Source organism: Epargyreus clarus, unplaced genomic scaffold, assembly GCF_041222505.1.
Source record: "Epargyreus clarus isolate Ecla_fem2 unplaced genomic scaffold, WU_Ecla_fem_2.2 ptg000004l, whole genome shotgun sequence".
Lineage (NCBI taxonomy): Eukaryota > Metazoa > Arthropoda > Insecta > Lepidoptera > Hesperiidae > Epargyreus > Epargyreus clarus.
The window spans coordinates 10,164,935-10,189,201 of record NW_027332212.1 but is presented as its reverse complement, the minus strand read 5'-3'; the positions used below and the strand labels follow the sequence as shown (position 1 = coordinate 10,189,201).

The window sequence follows — 24,267 nt, the reverse complement described above, 5'->3', positions numbered from 1 at the left end:
TTGATTTTATTATTACCAGCAAAGGGAAATGAAATATTATGTTGTGTTAGTTTGTCTTTATAGTATTTACTTTTCTAGTACGACAATAGATGTCGCTGCATCACGTTTGCTTAACTTTCAATGCACCGAAAAATCAAATGAGTACCATTACATGAAGCAAACAAAATATACATTGAACACTCTTACCCTACATTAGATTACATACTACATTTTTTGAATAAAAATACAAACTCCTTAAACAGAAAAAATACAATCGGATGACAAAGAAAAAAAGGAAAATTTTCTGTTTGTCTTAGCCTATTTATAATAAATGTATATTATGTATTTGAAACACCCTTTGGTTTGATATCCATATCATAGGAATGCATAAAGATTATTGGTCCGCCATCTTTGTGCGACCGCCGTCTTCGATTAAGAATGATGACACTAAACTAAACGTGTATTTTATGAAGGCAAGTTGAGTCATGAATCACCTCAGGTATATCATTTACAAAGATAATAATCGAAGTGGTCCTAGATTAGTTCCTTGGCTGACGCCTGATCTAGTAAAATATTGGCTTTAATAAAATCCGCTACAGTCGACATACTGATGCCTGTCCCGCAAGTAGCTGGCGAAGAACGTAAGGGTATGGAACGTAAGGAACGTAAGGGTATGTGGTAACCCTGCGGTTAGCTAGCTATTTCAAACCAAACGTGTATGGAAATTTTCATATCAATCGGTTGGGGTTGACTGGTTTAAAATTCGGATTCAAGATTTAACCCTCACCTACGAACTAAAAAAGCAAATTAAATAAAAGCTTGTAATTATATTGATAGTATTGGATTAATTACCTATAGTGTGCTTGTTACCTAAACTGTGTGTGTGTGTGTGTGTGTGTGTGTGTGTGTGTGCGTGTGTGTTGTGCTTTTGGATTGTTATTTCAATTGTTCTATTTTGAACTTTTCATGTAGGTAAAGTTATTATGAGACAGAAATGGAATTGACATCTTTTTCTTGTACTACTGATAATTCCTTGGTTAGACGATCATCATAGCTAAGCGTTAAATAATGCCATGGACTTTGAGGTAAAACAATGCTTACTAAAGTGGATAGATCTGGCAAGATCTAAGTATGGCTATACTTTACTGACCTATGCTGTTTCTCGATAGACAGGTTTGGTACGTATGAAACAATAATGGGATTGATAATGATCATTAGATCATAACAATTGCTTTGTTAAGCAATTAAAATAATTTCATACTCGTAATTTGTTTAAAGTATGCGTGTAATGTGCAATACAACATTTTCATATCCTCTTTTAAATTGCATAAATATTATTATGTAATGTTTTACTATTGTCTAATTAGGCAAATGTTTATTAACATAAGTATTTATCGCATTGAACTATATAATATTATGTATTATTTATTTATTGCAATAATTACGGTAATTATTAAAACTTAATGGATAATAAAACGACAATTTTATTATAAAAAACGTATTTATTACTTATAGTACCGGAAATTCGATAATTTACTTCGAAATTAATAATTACAACGTAGCTTTTTCTTTTCCACTATTTAAATAAGTCTCTAGAACTAGTGAATAGTCGGGATATCGATTGAGGTCGGCTACCGCCGTCCACTCACTTGGGAATGCGTCACAAACACTTGCTGCGGGGGCCGCCCGGGCGGGGGGCGCGTGTCGAGGGCGCGTCGACACACGCCTGCCGCCATACGCTTACCTAACTAATCTAAGACTTGGAAACACTTCCCTTGTCGGATTTTTCTCCGCTCTCTTCTGACGAATCCTTCTCTGCGCTGTCTTCCTTCTTTTCGGTGCTCTCGCTGCTCTCTTCCGAGCTGTCTTTGGGCGCTGGTGCATCATTTACTGGCTGCTCCTCAGTCTTAATTTCGGGCTTGTCTTCGCTCGATTTGATTGCTTCGACGGGTTGAGAGGGTGCGATCAGTGCGGCTTTTGCGTCTTTTGTCTCTTTTACTTCTTTAACTTCATCGGACTCGACTGATTCGCTTGATTTAGCTTCCTTGTTAGATTGTTCCTTCTTATCACTCTCTGTTAAAGCAGCTTGGGGCGGAATAGGTTCAGCTGATTTAGCCTCTACTTTCGGCTCGGTCACTTTAACATCTTCCTTTGGTGACTCAGCAACTGCTTTCTTGTCATCAACAGTATCACGGACTACTCTAAGAGAATCATCAACAGGTGCTACACCCGCGTCAATTGATTTTACTGAGGCATCTGGGGCAGCTGCTGGAGAAACGGGAATTTCAGCTTGCTTTTCATCGGCTTTCGCCTCAACTGGTTTGCTTTCTTCGGGTTTGTCGGATTTAGTCGATGGGACTTCGGGTGCCGGTATCTCTACTTTCTTCTCCTCGGGCACAGGGCTTGCACTTTTTGCAGCAACGACAGGTTTGCTCTGTGATACAGGATTAATCGCAGCGGGGTCAACGACATCATCGGCTACCGCAGCTGGTGCTTTGACAGCACTTACAATATCAATGGCTTCGTCTAAGACAGAGGATTTCGCAGCTGGCTCGTTTTTGACTTCTTCAACTTTAGCTTGTGTTTCTTCCGGTTTTGGTTCTTCGACAGCTTTAGCTTCAGGCTTAGGATCTTCTTTCTTTTCTTCAGGCTTGGCTTCAACCTGTTGATTTGCTTCTGGCTTTGAGTCAGCGGTGACTGGAGCTGCAGATTTAACTTCAGGGATATCGTCTTTTTTCACTTCAGGTATCGCAGCAGGTTGAGGTTCAACCTGTTTATCCTCTACTGGAGCACTTTTTGCTTCTGGTTCTATAGGTTTATCGGATTTTACTTCAGGTGCTTGCTCAGGTTTCTTTTCTTCTACGGCAGCGGGTTGAGCGTCGGGTTTTGGGTCAGTTTTAAGAGCGGGCGCTGGTGCAGGTGCGGCAGGTACTTCAGGTTTGTCCTCAGCAACGGGCATCGCCAGACTCACAGCCGCAAAGGCCATGCAAAGTAGTAAGACCTTCATCCTGTAAAGACAACAATTACGTAATTAGCGGTTTGAATAATAACTGCAAAAATTATTCAAAATTTGAATGCACGTCTGCAAGTCGTGCGGTGGGTAAGGCCAATGTTACGCGCGGAGCCGGCCGGCTTCAACGATTCGCAGCAATTTTCCTATTAAGGCTGAATCATCTAAGGGCTTGATATGCTGGGGGCCGATATGACTATCTTCTAGTCACATTGATTTAAAGTTGTTATCATAAGTAGGATGTAAACTATTTGTGAAAGTGGGCTATGAAACACCGTGGTTTTTTTCTATTGGTAGTCAACGATCACGATAATTTAATATCCTGTTCGTATATGTTTTAAGTGTTTAAAATATTTTATTACGTTTAAACTAGTATGTCGTTTGCAAGGCTTATAATAGAAGATGTCTATTTTTATGCACCTCGTCGATGTGAATATTTTTTTCTATTTCTCGATAGTCCTTAAGGTCGTGGACCCCGACGGTGCCTATTTATATCCTGCGTCTAGTCGAAGGTAGGGCATTAAGTCGATATCCCAAGTCCTGTCGGAATGCGGTCTGGCGCCGCACTACAAATAGATTACAACCTCCGCCGGGAATATTTTTTAAAAATAAGCTGGTATTAACCTCTAGTTGGTAATCTATTATTATACGTTCAAAGAGTGTCTCGATTTTTTTATTAAAACGTAATTATTATTTATTGAAGGAATTTTTATACCGGATAGTAATTCATGTTTATTAGCTTGTTGGTATTCATTTTTTTAATGAGGCTTTTTTTAGGTTACTTCTTCATCGAAATACCGAAACGCATTAACTGCTTACTGTTCTAAACTTTGGAGAATCAAGAATTTTAATTAATAGGAATGTAATTTATCCTGATTAACATTGTAAATTAAAAGTCGTCGTTGTCAACCCATTATGGTCCCACTACTTGACAGAGGTCTCTTCAGACCACAATCCACCGAGTTGGCTTAATGGGGAGTTCATATATACCTCAGAAAACGTTTTTTTATAGAACTCTCGTGTTTGTTTCATCATGATGTTTTGAGCGAGTGATTACTAATTTCTAATACGCACATTACTTTGAAAATTCGGAGCCTCCTGCTATATTTCGAATCGGCTACCATTGCTACAAAATTAAAAGTAAGTAACAGTAGCATGATGGACACTTCCTAGCGTGTGCGCAGTTGGGCAGGATGCGAAACGCGCGTTAGTAATATGGATGATCCTGCCAGACGACACAACATTATCTGAATTTTAATTGGCTCATTGAATAGAATCGGCAAATAGAATGCAAACACGCCATTGTATGAATGGTTCATTGTTGTATGGTCACTGTCTTTCGTTTACTTCGTACATGGTCTGTTTAAAGTTTGAGATATTCTTTCATGAACGTGATTTATAAATTAGACAAATTATTTACGGAAAAAATTAAAATAAGTAATTGTTGAAACATAAAACTGCTATTGACAAATATGTATGTCTGGCATTTTTGCGTATTCTTTCATGAATGTAGACATATTTTGCTTCAAATTCAATAAAAAATAGAGAAGTTATCCATCTTATTATAGCTATGGAATCGTTTCACCTATAACATAATAAGTTTTCTTATTAGAAATAGTATGACAGAAAGGAACAAATTTTAAAATTGCTGAGATTATGAGTTATAATGAAAATATTTATTTCCATGCTTAAGACTTGCCAAGATTTATAGACAGGCAGTATAATCATTCTTAATTATATTTATTATGTCATGATGGTCAATTAGGTTTTTATTGCGCCAACGCAGTCATCTACTGGGTTCTACGCCCCAAGAAGTGCTTGGTCATATTTTACCGGCTTAATGCAAGCGGCATTATTCGTTTTTTACGTTCCTATCCGAACAATTTCAAGTTCAATACATAATGAGAGTTTCATAATTTGATCTCACCGGTTGCCTGTTATTACGCGCTGGACTCGTTCTTATATAGTAACTATAATCAACGTTCTTTTCGTTTTTTAATTTAATTCCACTCGTATCTACGATAGGGCTGATAAACTAGGAGCGAATAAAGCCTCCAGTGTAAAAATAAGTCTATAGGCATTCACTTATATTACCTGTAATATCAATGAAGCATTCACAATTCACATCCACTTAGTATTTGTACTACATGAACACGTAGTGAATATTGATTATTATTAGGTAGCTCTTTCAAATTGAATATCGCAAATTGTTAAAGATATTGGTATGTTCGCAATTGTATAAAGGCGCCAAAGAAAATGCTGTTTAGTTAAATTCCGATAGCAATTAATTAACAAAATGAAATTTAAACTAAGTGGCCAATAAATCGAACGGTATCGCCGCATCGAATCAGAAACAGCAGCCCTAAAGAAATTGAAAACAAGGAGATTAAAAAATAAAAGAGTTCATCAAGTTTGCAAAACTCGTTCCATCCATAGGAGATGAAGTACTGCGGCCATTGCCTCTGCACTCCATCCGTATCGAATCGCCGATTCGCGTCTGATTACGTTTAATTTATTAATGCTATCCTTCGGACAGTCGCGTCGAATATTCTAGAGAATATTTTCCACGTTAAAACATTTTCAACCAGTGTCGGCTACGTTGCATGAATACTGTGTAGGGGACGGATAATAAGTCATAATTTATGTGATTGTTGTCTGAGTTATTTTCTGGAAGGATATCCTCGGCGGCTGAGGGCAAGGATGGACGTCTTCCCACACGCCGGGGTAGCAATCTTCCAATTGAAGCCCAGCGCATGCGGGCTTATTGCGCCAATCAAAAAATATGCCGGCAACGACACGGTCCCCTGCACGTGACGCGTGAGGGCGGCCATATTCGTATCTGATGGTATATCGCATCAGATAACGGAATATATGAGCACACAAATTAATTGTAAATCACATTAAATTTGCTAGTAAAATATGCTAAAACTAGCAAAGATGTAATTATTTCATACACTTAAGGCTGATCACAAAATTGCAACTATCGCTGGAACAACTGGTAGGTTTAACCACAGGTTTAACAAATAAATTGTGATCAATGCGACTGTCCAAAGTTGCTCGGCGGCTATTTAGTAGTTTACGCATCTATAATGACGCGTAGAGTATCGACTGTTGGCAGATTTTTACAATTAAATCAAATATGTGCTACTCGTCGATCTCTCAAACAACTTGGACGCTCGGGTAATAGCGGGTTAAGCAACTTCTTAGTACCTTAAGCCACACGATGGTAGCATTGGTGACTACGCAACTATCGCTCAGGCAATAGTAGCCAATGAGTTATCACTCATTATAAACCTACTTCTATGAATGTCCACATAGTAGTGACTTTTGAAAACTAGAACGTAACAGAAATTATATAACGTTATTGATTATTGATAAGGGCGAAGGAGATAATTGTCATATCGATGACTGTCAGTAATTCCAGTGTTAATAAACGGACACATTTATGAGGCAAAGTTTATATTTAAATAATGCAGCTTTTTAAAAGTAAAACAATTATCTACGGTCCTTGATTTTTACCTCTGACATTTATATTTTTTATGTGGGCTTAAAATTACTTTAGTATTTTTAGTATTACCTTTAAATACATGTCGATTCACACAATATTAGCAATACGTATTCTCTTGAACAACGGTTGATACTCGCATGCTACATATTTGCATTACCTACGCGTTTAAATTAGAATTCGTATGACTTTTAAGAACCAACAGTATTGTCTGACAGTACGTAGAATACGGTCTCTATATTTATATAAATAGTATTATTAGGTACTACATAAAATTTACATATGAATGGTCGTTATGAGCATTTTAGACCTGATATTTTTTTGCACATGTTTTTGTCTTGTTATTTATATTGCAATGCGCAGTTTGTTTGGTTGACTCATTATTGAATGTAACTTCACACATTACAAGTACCTACATTTATTGTTCTGTTTGTTAGTACACGTAATTCGTTGATAGTAAAATCCCACTAATACATTCGAAGGTGTGAATTGCATTAAATATTTATTAAAAACTAAATAAATAGCTTTCATAAGGGATCGCGGAAACCAATGCACAACAACAAACAAAACGATTATAAGTATTTAAAGGTGGTAGAGTCCATCGTGATTGTACTCGGCATTCACAACTATTTCAGTCTAATAACACCAGTGTTATACGCTGTTATGTTCTTGTTTGAAGGGTGATAGTGATAGAAGCTTATCCATCATCATCATCATCATCAACCCATTACTGTCCCACTGCTGGGCACGAGTCTCCTCTCAGAATGAGAAGGATTAGGCCATAGTCCACCGCGCTGGCCAAGTGCGTATTGGTAGACTTCACATACCTTTAAGATATTTTTTTTTATATAAATCTCTCATGTATGCAGGTTTCCTCACGATGTTTTCCTTCACCGTTTAAGCAAGTGATAATTAATTTCTAATACGCACATAAATTTGAAAATCAGAGGTGCGTGCCTGGGATTTGAACCTCGGACCCCTCGATCGAGAGGCCGTGTTCCTTAACCACTAGGCTATCACTGCTTTTTGCACGAAGCAGCTTATCCGAGACGTTGAAACTTATACAAAGAAGTAGCAGCTTCTATAGCTGATCTATACTATATTCCTATCTGGGGTTTATTATAGATATCAAACACAACTATAAAAGTAGCGATATGAACTCTACGGGTTCAAGGACTGTAAAATATTAAAATCACGCAAAGTTCATACGAAGATCTCATATGATAAGAATGTTTCTCATCGTATTCATAATGATACTGTAATCAGCGTATCGTGGTATCGGTATCGTAGATCTACGTGGGCTGAGGTTTCGTCAAATCGTTACAAGGGCGTTATCTAGTAATGCACGTGTAATTATACCATGTTCATGGCTGCCAACACCATAGGCACCTTTCATTATGTAGAAACAATACTATTGTCTACGAGTACTTTCACATATCGATACCTTAATTCGCAAATCAGCCAACTCCACTTTTTGTCATAATGTATTTTTTATTTATTTTGATAGAAAATGACGTTGAACGAAATCAAAATAAATAAAAAAAACATTTTGACAAAAAGTGTAGTTGGCTGATTTGCGATATGTATTTGCTCCTTGAGACCTTAAGACAAGCACGTGGATAGCATTCCACTTTGTGGTGGTTACGGGTACCCATGGATATTTATAATCAACCCAGATAGGACTGAAGTCGTTCCTGGGGTCGACCACATTCATTGCTGCCCTGAGGATTAAGCTGGAACACCTCGTATAAGTCTCTCTCATTTACCAAACCCTTCAAACCAAAACATCCCAGCGTTTAACTCCAGTACGTGCTGTAGAGTCAAACCACGAGCAATTCTTTTAAAATTATTAAAAAAATAAATTATTCAAGAAATGGGTATTGACTATCCTACTACCAATTTCTGAGTAAATTCGACGGTCGGATGTAATCGACGGTAATCACTTACCACGTGTAGGTATAGATGGTCTGTAATTACAAATTCTAGTGTCCAACGCATCTATTTCCAATTTTGAGATCGCCCTGAATACCTTTAGTTATGTATAGTCTAGTCTAGTCTAACTGTGACGTAAAAGCAGTAAGCGGAAACGACTGTTTAACAAACATGAAAAATGACTGGTGGTCAATCACCCGAAGACTGCATTGCTTAATACATAAGCAGTATCGTACTACATAATCCAACCATACAACAATAACCCAGTTCAGGCGATCCACTTGCCACTTCTTACCACCATTTGACCTTTAGTTAAAGTTATGTCATTATAATAATGTGCAAGTAATCGCTTAACTTATATCATCGAGGATTGCACAGTAATGCGGTCAACACTCGCTTGATACTATGTGTATCTGTATATTCTGATTTAAATTCTGTAATGTAATAAATATACAGGGTGAATTTTTCAAATAGGCCTTCAGGCCCAAGTCTGAAACTGTAAGGATTAGCGAAAAATTCTGAAAGGAGTTACGAGGCCGATTTCGATAAAAACTAAAACTGCATCATTAATTTTTTAAAATATCTTTTTCCTTAGCCGGGATCGAACGAGTTCATGTTAAAAAAAATTACACCCTCTATATTATTCCACTATCTGATAGTGTCGCTTATAAGGATTAAATTCTGGGAAGTAATGTCATGTGACAAATTAAAGGAAAAGGAAAATTTTCAAGTTGAAAAATTTAATTTTCAAAACGATTCGCGTTTAAGGCGGCAGCATTCGGAATTTTATCCGATTGCCAACTTCTTATCCCAAACTCTCCTCTAGTTGTAGGTATAGACCCATTGTACCCAAGCGTGGGACACAAATAAGATTTCTAATGATACTAAATGGAAATAAACCAACAATGTATACCTGCTAATCTACATAAATGTAGTTATCAAAATTTGTTTACAATATGTAGTAACATATCTCGTATGAAGGCAATTTCACACACATAGAAGGTATAAAACGAAGAAAAAATAACATTAGAGAAAAACCAGCAATGATTTTTCCACTATGGTATATTTGTATCATTTTGCTTCAAACTACCGAGCCCCATTTACTAATATTATATTCCTTATTGATTGTATTTATAAATTACTATACAACGTAACCATTTGATCCTATTAAATTGGCATTCTTGTGTTATTAACTCGTTTTACTATTGACGATTAGCCGACAGACGAAATTACGTGTTATTCGAATCATTTCTATTGCTTTAGCTATTCTATCTGAAAGTGGTAATCTACATTCCTGTTCCACAGATTTTATGGAAAACTTAATCTTGAGTGGTCAGTGTCACCCATTACTCCAAATAGGACAAGAGACTCAGGTGAATTCGATCCAAGATGTGATACAGCTTACTAAAATATAACTTAGTTAATAACCTGCATCTAAACTGAAATACAGAAAACCTGAAGGTGGAATACTGCTATTGTAGGCGACACGTCCATAAGTATATTTTTCCATTGGAGAACACAGTTTCTAATCGAAAATGATATTGTCTTTGTAACTTCTTCGTCAATTAGATTGCTTAAATAACCTCTTCGACAATGCAATAAATCCTTAAAAGCTATGACAGGTAGCGTATATGACATACACGACATGACATACCGTATAAGTTTAGCAAAAACATATCCTCGTATAAAAAACACGTATTCTGAGACAATTTTTACATCTCCGTTATGTCTATTTTTATAGCTTTGTTAGTGGTTTTCTAGTAATAAATTATAATCTAGTTAGATTTTAGGGGCATTCCACCGCAATAAAAAGTAATTGGATTAGCTATTTGCGGTTCTGTCGTAAATTAACTTATAACAACTTTGTTAAAATAACTGTTAAATTAAAATAGGTAGATATAATTAGAGTTTTAAATGGAAGGTTTTTATTGATACTAAGATTACAGCAATTCAAGCTTAAAATGTATTTTTGGTGTGCAATTACAAGTAAATAATAGTTTTTTTTATGATTTTTAACTGACTTGGCAAATTAAAGAATGTTCTCGATTCGAACGTGTATATTTTTTATCTCAATATTTTTCGATCATAATTCCGCGAACACATACAATTTTGTCAGAAATCTATCTAGATTATGTATTTCTAGACAACTTGTCTGATTTAAGTTATATATGTGGACAATTTTATACGTATGTAATTATTCATTTATTTTGACATAAATCAATCATTTTACGTTTTGGTACAGAACCCACATATCGGCAGTTATTCGCACACTTGACATATTTTTAAACAACTACCACATTGTTATTGAGGAGATTTTATATAGTCATTATTTCTTTGGTATCTGGCACAAGAACCATAGTAATCAATAGGTTTGTGCTTTAACAATTGTCCTTGTGTTTGTATGAAATAGGCATGACTTTCTATTTCCAACCGGCTGGTTAACGCCTAGTACTGAAGTTATAATAGAAATAACATTACGCGTTTCATTCTATAGATTATAATATTAAATGCGAAAAACAAAGTCATGTTTATATGTTTTTCGATTCCGTAAATAAGAATGTTTCTTCAATCAAAAATAGTCAGAACGAAAGTTCTTGACGATTTGGTTTCAGATCCAAAGGAATTGACAATTTTATTGTAAAAAGTAACTATGTGCTTTCATGAATAATAATTACTAAATACATTGACAATTATTTTAATGATGGAACATTTAAATACATAATTGTCAGCTATGTGAAATACTCTTGACACAAATCTATCATGCGAGAAATGTCATTGTTTATATATTTTTGTGATAAAGTAAGAACCTATATACATATATGCACTTTGTACCTCAAGTACTAACTCTCGGCTGGAGCTAACCCTCGACTGCTCTGTGTAGTTTTCAACAAAGTATTGTTTATTAAAAACGGTGTTATTCCGATTTATGTACGCATATGAGCATGGTTTTCTTAGTAAGTGTATTTATAATAAAATATTTTATTTTTAAAAATAGGTATAAAAAGTAAAAGAAAACATGTTTGTTCTCGTCTTCAGTAAGAAAAAGCGAGTTAATTACTATTCTATCTGTACAGATTGTTGTCTTGTTAATAAAATAATAAAATGTCAATTTTAGACAGAAGTACACTCTAAATCAAATTTAATAACTCTACGAACACAAATAACTAAAAGGCTACGTAGTAGTATAAATAACTTGTTATTACTAGTAACTTAAAAGCAAATAATAGGTCATTTATGTAAATTTATGTCAATGATATAAAACCTCCAAGGGAGTTCTGTGTATATAATTCGACATATTAGAGCCTACTGGTTGCTACTTGCATTATTATGACCGTAAACAAGAATTTATTATGCATAGATTAAATCTAGCACAGATAACTATTGAAGTTCACTGGAACTCATGTTGTTTTCTAAGCGCGTGTCTCGATCTGTGACCCAGACTTGGCTTTTTTTTCACGATCTCTAACCAAGTTTTCTAGTTTTCTACAAAAACATTTGTGAAACGGTCCAATTCTCTATTTGAAACCACTTTCTAGAACGTGATTCTGTATTGAATATTGATATTTTTTGTTATGCTAATTTTAATAAGCTAGACAGCCGGTCGGGTCAAATGTTGTTGTTTTTACATTTTTGTAAAGTTACAGAAAGTCATCTAATATAATTTGCCATTTTTATGCTTGATCATTAATTTAGAATGAATATTTAACATAATATGCAAATTTATAGAGGTATTCATTCACCGTTACAGACCTATTAAACCGGTCAAATAGGTAAGTCAGTTATTTTATATTGAGAAAGTAATTAAAATAACGAAAGATATTAATTATGTTACAAACTATGATAATACACTATTATTATCTTGGTTTGTCGCAAGAAACACCTTTCTTGGTACTTTACTTATTTATTTAAAGAAATCATACCGAAGTTACAAATATGACATTAGAAACAAGTTGGTATCGATTTTTTTTAATAAAACTTCAGTCATTCTTCATATGAATACAACTAAACATTCACTTGTTAATCAAATATATAACAAGTCCTAACAAATCAACATTCATGGACATACAATACCATTCAAATTTCAAAACCAGTGCACCGTAATTGTCTCCTGCAAATTACATGTTCGTAGGTAGGCAGTGCCCATCAAATCGGATAAAAGGTACCGGTCGATCATTTGCCCGCCGGTAAGTAGATTATGGCATTGTTGGTACAGATTATGAAGTGCGTCAGTGTCGAAACCCTCCACTCCATGATTGTGCAATGATCGACCCACAGTTCATTGTCGGCGTTGGGACAACAGATCGATCCTATTATCACGACGAAATAAATCAGAGTCAGCCATGACAGGTAGCCATGTAGGTAAAGCCTTTCCAAAATATGAGGTTATTTTTGTTTGCACATAATATATTGGAATTTAGATGTATAAAGAAGATTTTTAAGTACATAAATAATTTAAAAGATCTGTGACGGAACGTTGACATTAAATTATACTGTGTAACAGGTTGGGTTGGAATAGGTTAGAACGACGCACCTCGGAAGAATGCGCACCCGTAGTGCCGACATAAGGAGTTCAGAGGAACGCCACGCAGTTTCCTCGCATAGAAAAGGTTAGGTTGACACAGATCATAAAGTTCATTTGATCGAAACTTTCCACTCTGATTGTGAAATGATCTACCCACAGTTCATTGTCAGCTCAATGGAACACACAGACCTTATTATAAATCGATGTCAACCATGTCAAAGGGTTTTCATACATCTTTTTGTATTTTGAAGAGTTCGGTATGTATTGCTGATGCAATAAATCTTTATTTTTACGTCTAGCTAAACTTAACACCACATTAACGATCAATCCATGAGGAACTAAGTCCAATAAGAATGTAGTATAACTAATCCCTTCGTAGTTAAATGTCCGAGGCCAACCAGATTAGAACTAGAATATGATCATGGCTACACATCCTAATGCTTTGCCTCACAAAGCGTGTAATTTATAAGTTCTTACTGTAGTGTACATTCAGAGGATAGAGAGGTAGATAAGTGTCCTTCGCCTTAAGACTATGCTAAACTTCTGCATCCTGAAGTGATAGATAGACCTGATTGCTATCGTAACTGTAAAGTGCTATATATGAATATACAAACTTAGCTTTGACTTTAAGTATCGTAGTGGAATTAATTATGAAGACCTGTTAGAAATATAATCACGTGCAGCGAACGAAATTCTATCAAGAGTGCAACGGTAAAATGCAATAAGATGTAAACTGGTTGATGTACGACTTAAGTTGCTTAGGTCAATGCCAGCGGAAGAGTGGACTAGGGTTATCACTTTATTATTTTACGTGAATAATAAAATATAGAGAATATTTTTATGGAAATCAAATATGTAAAGAAAGTAAAAGTGTATTTATTCGGCATTTTTATGTATTTAGTGAAATATAAAAAGCTTTCATAAGTATGAGTTTCCTTTCAAATAGAAATAAAAAAGATACAGAAGAAAAAAGAAGGTTTATTTAGAATTTACTTAGTAATTTTAAATATTGCACTCGTTCGAAAATATTATATTTATTATTTAGTGATTATATCCTGGCAACCCTACCCAAACCTCTCGAATCCAGTGTAACGGGCTTGGGCAAGTGTGAAATGTCAACAAATGTAGGTACCCATTGCTAGTTGCATGACGGGCTCACACTTATATAAGAATTCGAACTGGCATTTGCTTATTAAATAATGTTTGCTCTGTAAGTTCAGTTTGTGAGAGGAAGTATGACTTTATTTCATAATTATCCACTCATCATTATATTATGCCTATATATTAAAGGGCGTACGCAGGTTTTTACTTCCGACCAGATAAAAAAATCCTTTTATTTAAATATCATGTGCACCTTTAAATAAACTCTCTATATTAATAGTTTTGATCTTTATAGACAGTCAATATATATCTTTTTTATCGTTAAAATTCAAAGGTAATAATTTTAACTATACATTTGGTATTATTGTTTTGAATGTTTGCTATTTTGTACCGACCTTGCTCGACGGTAAAGATTTCCATTCATTATGTACATTTTAAGTTTAGGTCTTTGTTTTGTGTGTAACAGAATATCCGTGGCGCGTGAAAATGCTTATTATCATCTAAGAACAGTTGATGTAACCAATTACCTTGAGTGGCATTCCTTATTTCAAACTTTATGCAGATATCTGTAGACAAGTACTTTTTGTATACAATTCCGTAACATCCGTAACTAACATTGAAATATTAAAATATATAGCAAAGTATTTTAATGGAATATTTTGAATATTTATTTTAAAATGCAAATTAATTGTTTATTATTGCTTATATTACCTGAAAAAGGTAGATTATACTTTTTACACGATCTCTGACAAGAATACGGTCTGTATCACGGAAATGTACTGCGCAAATCTATTGCGCATGCGTCACAAATCGTTGACAGGAACATATGCGCCATGACTTATTTATGCGGTCCTCAAATTATGGCGTAAATATCCTTTTCCTAAGAAATCCTACCTGTCTTTCTCTAACTCGTATTACTAAATTTTTATGTAAAAAGATAACAAATTATGCAGCGTAATTAGCTACACAAAAAAAAGTCGAAAAAAATAATGCCTTTTTTTATTAATAAAAAAATCTTGCAAACAGTCCCTAACTTATTAACCAAACCTGCGTTAAATAATTAAAAAATACGTTTAAATATCTTCTCAATATTTATTTAAAATGTACTTAAAGAGTCATCAATTCTTTGAGACGAGTTTCCTTATCTCATTTAAGCGCCACCTTGCATTTTTGTTTTTATCGTGATCTAAATTAGATGGCTTAGGGCTGAGTCACGAGCAGATTGGCTTTTGTCGGCACGTGTTTTCGCAGTATAAAAATATATTCTCAGTAGTTCCATTTAATCCACGACGCCAGACAGCGCAAAAAGTTTATGCAAGGTACTTCTTATATAGTTTTCTTGTATTATAATCATCTGATTTTTTTTATTTTAATTTAACAAATAGGTACACAACGAATAGATAATCTCTTATCTTTGGGATGTCGGTTAAAATCCACAATATAAAAAAGTAATTATATTTTGTACTTAGTAAATATAATGTAGTATTTAGTATTGCGTGCGTTCCCAGAATTTAATAACGTATTTAACTTCTTATAGGATAAGACTAAAACTTTGTTAAATTTAAAATTATTTATTAGGCTTATATAGAGTGTCGTTGACTCTTATAATGTTAGATACAACAACTAAAGTACTTTTTGCACGTGAAAATATTATTTTTAACTAAACTAGTGGATTTACTCTAAAGCCATTTGACGTACTTAAGTTGATTATAAAGGTGTGCGTACCTCTACATGATTTAATTAGAGTAGTTTTATGGCTTCGTACCACTGAGCATTAGTTTTCTGTGACCGAAGGCTTGATTAGCGCCTTTTTTATCGTACTTTTGTTTCGCTTCAGTCAGTTAGCGGGGCCATTCGTACAGTGTAGCTAATTACAGATATTAGCAGTACATTCAATGTAAATTTTCATTAGGCTAATGATTTCGACTACATCCTAATCGAAATGAAAGTAATTAGTAACGATTCAGTAAACAACCTTGTATATCGATTTATGCGCTTCTACGTAAATATGCGTATCTTCACACATTATTAAATGTTCGTAATTATTTATTAAATGTTCGTAATTATTTACAAGTGAATATTATAAACTAAGTATCGATTATTAATTATATTTACTATGTAATTTTCCTTATTCATTAATATAGCTTATAGCTATAACGTTTACTTTTGTTACAATCTAACAATCTGCTATTTAAAAAGGTAGGCTGTACTAAAATCAGTGATAATAACATCGTATTTTTGTACCGTTTATCCTTATTCTCATTAACCAGTTATTTATCTAAAACCATTAAGTTACTTGGATTAAAATAGGCACAGGAAAACACATAAATACATAGTAATGCGTAAAATAAAAATACGGCGTATCTTTAATTGCCGTAGTTAAATAACATAAGCTGTGCGTCGTGCTTTGTGACACGGCAAATCGTAAAGCTCGTAGTCTACATTCAGTTTTTATTATCTAAGATTGTATCTATTAATTCCACAAAATATTATACCCACGTTAAGCTTTAAAGCTGTGTTTATAAATAACAATGGTTTTCTATTTTTGAATTTATCGATTGTTTAACATTTTATTTTTTTATTATTAAGTGTCAATTAAGTTTTTACTATTTTTTAAGATTTAGCTCTTTAATTGATATAAATAGAGGTAAAAATATAACCACAATTTTATCAGCAGGTATAATTTGAATGGAAGCTATTAATTAACTCTTGTCCTAATGGATCCTACGTTTTGGTATTAATTTATTAGTATCTTATTTAAGCGGTTAGATAGATCATGAATTATTAAAAAATACATCAACTACTCGTATATGCCTATAAGTTTTAACCACTTTTAAATATCTGACATATTTTAGTTTAGAATAATGTAATTTTCGATATTTTAAGGGAAATAATTTCGACGCTGTGGCAATTAAAGCAAAGGATAATTTTATAGAATTGTCTTATCACCATAATGTCTGTTTGATATGAAATGAGAGTATAATTAGCGGATATAAGATTAAGTAAATAATGATTCCTACTTGAACAGACGACTCAAGAAAAGAAAAAATAAGGATGTAATAAGGATATCCCGTTTACTTGATCAACTCAGATACGCCGCGGAATTGTATGCTTACGAAGTTATTCGTGACTGAATATACGTGTTACTGACTCGTTATTACATTCAGTTTAAGGTAAAGTAAAATAAAGACCGTAAGATGGCCCTGAATATAAAATCTTATTTAAACACGGTCTATTGAATAACTAAAAGTTTACAAAGCGAAGCAAAATATTCTGTAAGGTTTTTTGTTCGGTTGTCGTAATAAATATAGATTGTAATCGTAATTGGTAATCATCAATCGGTTTTATAATCTGTTTGGATATTTATTCGTTTACCGTGGGCGTTATCTGTGGATCATTTCAACAGATCAAAATGATTATTTCGTATTCTAGTTACATATATATCAATATAATTATTTTTTGTTCCACGTTTATATTGCAATCAGTAAAGTAACTATGTCATTATTTTCAATAATGTTCCTTTTATTTGTCTTGTGGTTGCATTATTCTTATGATTATTCTTTCTCAACTTTTAGGTCTGCGGCTTTTTATAACTATCTGCAAATACTCAATATAGGCTGTTCAAAATGGTATTTTAAATTAATTCTATTTTTCAGCCACAATATTTTAATTCAGTAAATAAAAAAATGTTTCATAATTTAATACTTAAATTAAAATCGTTTAAAATTTAACTGCATAATTTAAACCACTGTTTGTTAACAAATTAAATGGGACAATAAAAAGAAAATATTTGCACATACACGCAAGATATATGTAATTTTAAGACAAAGTAAGGAAATTATTTTGTTGAGAAATTTTGTTACTATGTTCACGTTTCTTGCGACTTTTTTACTGAAATATTTTTTTAATCGTTAATATGTAACTTACCTGATTTATTTGATCCGGCAACTAAGATGCGCTCAAGATGCAACCACTGTCACAGATTAAAAAGACTTGAGTATTTTTTTTTAAATCACCGAGCGCTAAGACGGCCGGCAATGTATTGGTGCTGGTTTGATAGTGCCGGTGTTTATATAGCAGTGGCTTTGGAGGCGCGTTGACACCGCTGCAAGTGGCGTGAACCATCTACGGATGCTTCGTCCAAGAATCAGATGCATCTCCTCGCTACGCTATTGTTGTTTAATAAACATTTATTGAATAACGCCGTTGTTATTGAAATTGATCCAGTATTGTCGTTGCATGTTTATTCGTTACAAATTTCTATCGATTGCGACCGGACGAATTAGACGTCCCTACGTGAAATATTTACGTTTTAATAAAGAATAGATGAATAATTTATTTTCTATGTAGTACATTATTTTGTTGTGGCTACGATGTTTTTACTGTTTGTTTGTTTATTTACCTGCAGAAAATATCGCTTAATGTCCTAATTGTAAAATTAATTTCGATCGAAAAATAATCAAATTTGGAATTAAATCTTAGAAGAATGGTATTTCAAAACATGTTTTGTCCATATGTTTATTGCACAAAATAGGTTCTATTTAAGATTACCAAGATTAGTTTCATGTACCTGAATGTACTATTTATTATGTTCAAATAGATTATTAAGTAGATCGCTTATAAAAGAGCTTTTTACGAAAGAACGCCGAGACATCGATATTATTATTGATAATGGACATTCATGGGTCTTTACTATCTTCTACTCATAAGTTAGTAGGTAATAAATACTATTGGTAATAATAATATACGGTAATAATAATATTGATTGTACTGGTATAGTTATTATTTGCGTAGCATTAGATGTAACGGCAGTACCTATAATAAAGTAAAAAAAACAATATGCATACATGTGCAAATGTTTAGGGTGCTAAAATCTAGTTTAGTTATTATTTCTTAACTAGTTTACCTACCAATTAAAAATAATTAAGTCACTTTTTTATGTATGCTACGAAAACCTAAAAAGCTTGTTTAATTTCGTCTGCGTGTATCTTGAACACTACTAATCTTTCTTAAGTATTTCAAGAAAAGATAATTTTCCATCGTTTTTAACAACGAAAAATTATCTTGACAAAGTTACAAAAGCTGTATAGCATGGAGGCCTGCGGGCCTGCGAGGCCTTCATATGCGCGACATACCTGCTGGAGCTTTAAAGCCCAAAAGAACCGCTCTACACCGAAAACATAAACTTTATAGAATAATTAGAAATTATAAACCTAAAATTATATTTAGATAAGTTATAACAAGAATCCAAGTTTTACTTAAAGTAATTAACTTAACAGGCGTTTAGATAAAACTAAACGTAAAAAATAGTACTTATGAGTTAAATGTTATAACTTGCTAGAAACGCGTCAAAGGATAACTTTATGATATTTGTTTTCCCCATTTATGTGATTTTCTTGTAAAATCACATTAACGCAATTATTTTTAAACCGATTTTTCCTTCAATGATACAGATACGAGTAGTAGCTATTTAATAGTTCGTATAAACTTTCAATAATAATGATAGCAACGGCATACCTACCTATACCAACTCTTCCATACTTCTTCCATACAGGACGATATTAGAAAACATATATATGTACTGAATAAGAATGAAATCGTGTATATATATTAGACTTAGATTCTATATTTGGTTACAGAAGGTTCTAGTGGACACGTAAAATTATCTCTTCTAATATAAGTAGGTTCTATTATACTCTCACTCACTCTACCAACATATTTCTCTCCCATGCTTAAGAGATGTAGAACTACTTTCTCAAAAGCATACCCGAAGCACTAATTAATGTTAAGAATTCAACTGTTAAAAAAACTTATCTTGTTAGAACCATATTACAAGAGTATCACGAAAGGCCGGTCAAAATTTAAGCCGCACTTCGGCTTATGCCACAGGTATATCTTTCCTTTTTCCTACTTCCGTTTGATAGATAAATAGCCAAAGACAAAACAGTTCTTATATTTGTCAAAGGGTTGTCTTGTTCTTTTTGTTTTGATAATTCCAAGCTTTATTGTTATTACTGAAAATATCCTCAAAATTTAAATAATTGTTATAGATTAGTAAAGATACTTCGCCGCCTTGAAATTGAATGAAGCCGCAAATGGCTTATTATAGTAAGTTCTTTTTTTGAATTCTTGACAAATAAAAACATTTTTAGAGAAAATTTACGAATAAATAACTAATACTGCGTAATTTTCATGATAATTAAATAATTTATAATAATAATTTCAAATATTTTCGGGACATTATAGCACGGAGACGTGGCAAATTTTTTTACGCAACTGTTTCAATTCTCAAAACTGGGTACATTTTCTTGTTAGAAGTGAGTAATCTTTACTAATCTATGATAATTGTGCGCGAAATCGCCTACTAGGCGAACACTAGTTAAAAGTGATCAATGTGTAATTTTTGCCTGAATACAATATACAGACAAGTTAATATTACGCTTTACCTGTATAATTAAGCACGGATGTATTTTTGTCCATTGATTAACGTTACAAATTATACATAATTAGTTTCATAATTCCCAAGGGCAATTCGAATACTTAGTAACGATAAGTTCTCGGTATTCCATCCATTACGAGAAAGTTACTTAAAATATTTAGAAATCTCAATAGTTTATCACTAAGTGGTAATGGCATTACTAGTTTTATTATCACGTGGACCATAAAACATCACCCACGTTGGTCGGAGGGTCAAGACATTCAAATAGATTTTCTTGAGGTCTCTTATTACTTTTAATGTTTATTTTTATCTGTGCCGCTTAAGTTTATTGATCCTTGTTGTATAAGATAGTATCTGTGGTCATGGACAGTGATTCGCTAAAGTGCAAGTGTTTTGCTAAATAACAAGAAGCCACATAAAAGTACCTACCTTTAGTAATACTTTGTCTTGTAGACTATGCCTAAGATGTTCATAAAAAGTTAAATCAATGGACGGGCAGGCTATTAAAACATAGTAATTGAAAGTATGAAAAACGGCTTTAATAAATATATATTTTTGTAAAATTGCACAAATTTATCGCTGTTTCGTAAAGATAATAAGATTCGTTATTTCTCATGAAGATTATTATAAACTCAATTTCAATATTAAGTTAAAAGATTAAGTAGTTACACATAGCATGAGAATTTTAGACTTCAAACAAAGAAGTCCAAAAACTAGACCTCCTGCACCACCCTCGGCGCTGGTATAACCAAATATTCTACTAAATATTATGTGAATTTGATCTTCTTTTAAAGAGTTTAAGATGGTATAAACCTTTGTGATGTAAAATGTATAAAAATAAAAATAAGGAGAGTCCCTTTACAAGAAACCTGTATTATTCGGGGTTTCATGGTGATATGGAACCCGGGGAGTGCAATTTCTACCGGCACTGGGCCAATTTTTGGTATTTGTTTGCCACTTAATTTTGCAAAATGGCTTGGCGGGCCCATATGCCGTGGCTTGGACATCCCTGGGTTATGCTAAGTTTGTAACTTAATCCTTATATATTTTTTCTAGTATTATAGATGTTTTCCATAACACTTATCTGACAACTTAGATAATAAATATACTGATTAGTGTTACTGACCTATCCTTTCTCGCAACAAGTGGAAAACTAAGCTTAACTTAACATGCAACACTAATATAGATTGATGGTGAAATATAGATTTATTTTTTACACTTGACTCATAACTTTATAAGAAAGCATTGTTATCGTTACTTAAAAATAAATGCTGATAGTAATGTACACTAAATATCGGCTATTATTACTATTATTTCCACTCATTTTGCACGTTCATTATAACCACGTACGTGCGATATGTAGAATGAACTTTCTTCTATGGCATTCTCTACATGTTATGAAATGTGCATTTCTTTTGGTCATTATTTCGGCCAAAAAACGAAGCAAATATTGCCCGGAACGCTATAACGCCGTCGAAGGAAACCTTTAAAGAAAATGCATTGAAATCCTGATCAAAGTCAATAGATTCTATACCTATGGCATAGTTAAGTATAGATATCTCACCGCCTTGTTATTTTTTTTTTTTTATATGTTTGAGCCTAACGATAAAGCAGACGTGCTACCTGATGGAAAGTAGTCAACGTCGCCTATGAACATTTGCAACACCAGAGGAGTCGCCAATGCATCGCCGGCTTTGAAGGAGAGCTCTTTTTGCACCTTTTTTGAAGAGCCCCATGTCATAGCGCTCTGGGAATACCTCAGGAGGAAGTTCATTCCACATCTTGCACGATTGCAATTGAAGGAAGCCATTAAATGACTTAAACGGCTGACAGAATTGTCAGCCGTTTTATGGTTTTCATGGAAGAAATATCGTTTCATTCGTAAATGATCTAAAAACTACAATTTTTTAATATTTTTCAAACACGAAAATAGATGAGAATGACAATTGTCAAAAGGTTACTTTTTATTGTTAGGAGCGAGTAATCTTTACTAATCTATGACCTTTGGATAAATAAGCAAAGACAAAACAATTCAGTACCTTTTACTATTTTGATTCTCAACCATTAATTTTTTTTCACAACTTTTTATTGTTATCATGTTATTAATAAAAAAAATGGAAACATACATAATATAGAGCTAAGAGATACATAGACTGGTACCTAGGCACTTATTATTATTTTCATTCTCAATCAATGCTACGTTGAATGCAATTCATAAATACTTTACCCTGATCTGTTTATATTCACGAGTTTGAGTTCAAGTTTGTTGATTTATTGTTATAATTATTATTATGTTTATAAATAAAAATGGGACTAAAGTGACCTAGTCTGAATTAGCTGAATGTATAGCTCTACTATAACATACTACAGCAGTTTCAATAATTCGTTTTCGTTTCTGGTGGTGGAAAGTTAACCGTAATATTGATTGAGGATTTGAGAATAAAAATCATTAATAGCTACTACACTAAAAAAGGAAATTCTTCGACAAAAGCAAGATAAAAAGGTACTGAACTGTTTTGTTTTTACCGATTTATTAAATAACTAGCTGACCCGGGCTAACTTTGTGCCGCCTCAAAATCTATTTATCAAATATATTTCATATAGCCTATGTTACTCGTGGATAATGTAGCTTTCGAATGGTGAAAGAATTTTTAAAATCGGTCCAGTAGTTTTTGAGTCCATTACAATCAAACAAACAAACAAAGTTTTCCTCTTTATAATATTTGTATAGATAGATTATTAAAAATGTTTACATTTTCTATTTCAAATATAGAACAACTAGCTGACCCGACAAACGCTGTGTTGCCATATAAATAAAAAAACATAGGGGTATGAAAAATAGATAGTAGCGGATTCTCACACCTACTGAATATGCATATTAAATTTGGTGAAACTCGGTAAAGCCGTTTCGGAGGAGTACGGTAACTAACATTGTGACACGAGAATTTTATATATAAGATTTTATAGGTAATAATAAAAAAGAAATATATACAGATTTATTATACGTTATCTTAATGAAGAAATGGGTCGTATCTTAATTGATGTACGAAGGTGTGCAATTCGGATTAGTAATGTCCCCACTGATCGTGCCTGCTGATAATTTAAAAACTTTGAAAAGGATTATGTTAGGTTGTACGTATATTTTTTCACGTAATATATATCACACAACATTCTCATAAGATTAAATCTGCCTGGCCTCGACCTTTTTCAATACTCGATAGGGCTAGGTACCAGCATTAAGATGGTTCGATCAGTGAATCATACGGGTCAAGAGAATACACAGATTGAGTAACTATTGATAATAATGAAAATATTTTATCGGTAGCCATTCACTAAGTACTGACAGTACTTTTCATTATTAAATGTTATAAGTTTACCAACATAATTAATTATGCGTATGCCATAAAATAAACTTCTAGCAAGAACCAATTCTTCTGTTTCAGTTAAATGATATTGGATGATATCGGCATGTTTACTATAAGTCATAATAATCTTAGTTCTCATAAGTAACAACACTGCGTCCGTGATGGTCTTCAGAGAGAACCCCTCTTGTAGGTAGAACCCTTTGTGGTTCGACTCCGGCGGCACCACCGCCACACCTATTTCTGCCTAATAATAGCAGTGTTAGGCGCTGCTGTGTTCCGTTTTGAAGGGTGTGGTAAGGGAGACATACTTTTTCGAGGCGTTCCAGCTTAGTCCTCAGGGGTAGCAGCGCATCTGTGGCCGACCTCAGGTAGGAATATCTATTCCTATCTGGGGTTGATTACAGATGTCCATGG

General features: G+C 33.5%; 2 protein-coding genes across 2 annotated transcripts in view; one reads left to right on the top strand and one right to left on the bottom strand.

Moving 5' to 3' along the window:
• S6KL (ribosomal protein S6 kinase like) overlaps positions 1 to 24,267 on the top strand; it is a 76,819-nt gene that overhangs the window by 32,640 nt on the left and 19,912 nt on the right. The window lies entirely within an intron of this gene.
• LOC140757495 (uncharacterized) lies at positions 1,462 to 18,136 on the bottom strand. The gene is made up of 2 exons (XM_073093240.1): positions 17,977 to 18,136; positions 1,462 to 2,987 (listed from the first exon to the last, which is right to left on the bottom strand). Exon 2 carries the CDS (start codon positions 2,984 to 2,986, stop codon positions 1,733 to 1,735), a length of 1,254 nt encoding a protein of 417 aa, XP_072949341.1. The 5' UTR covers position 2,987; positions 17,977 to 18,136; the 3' UTR covers positions 1,462 to 1,732.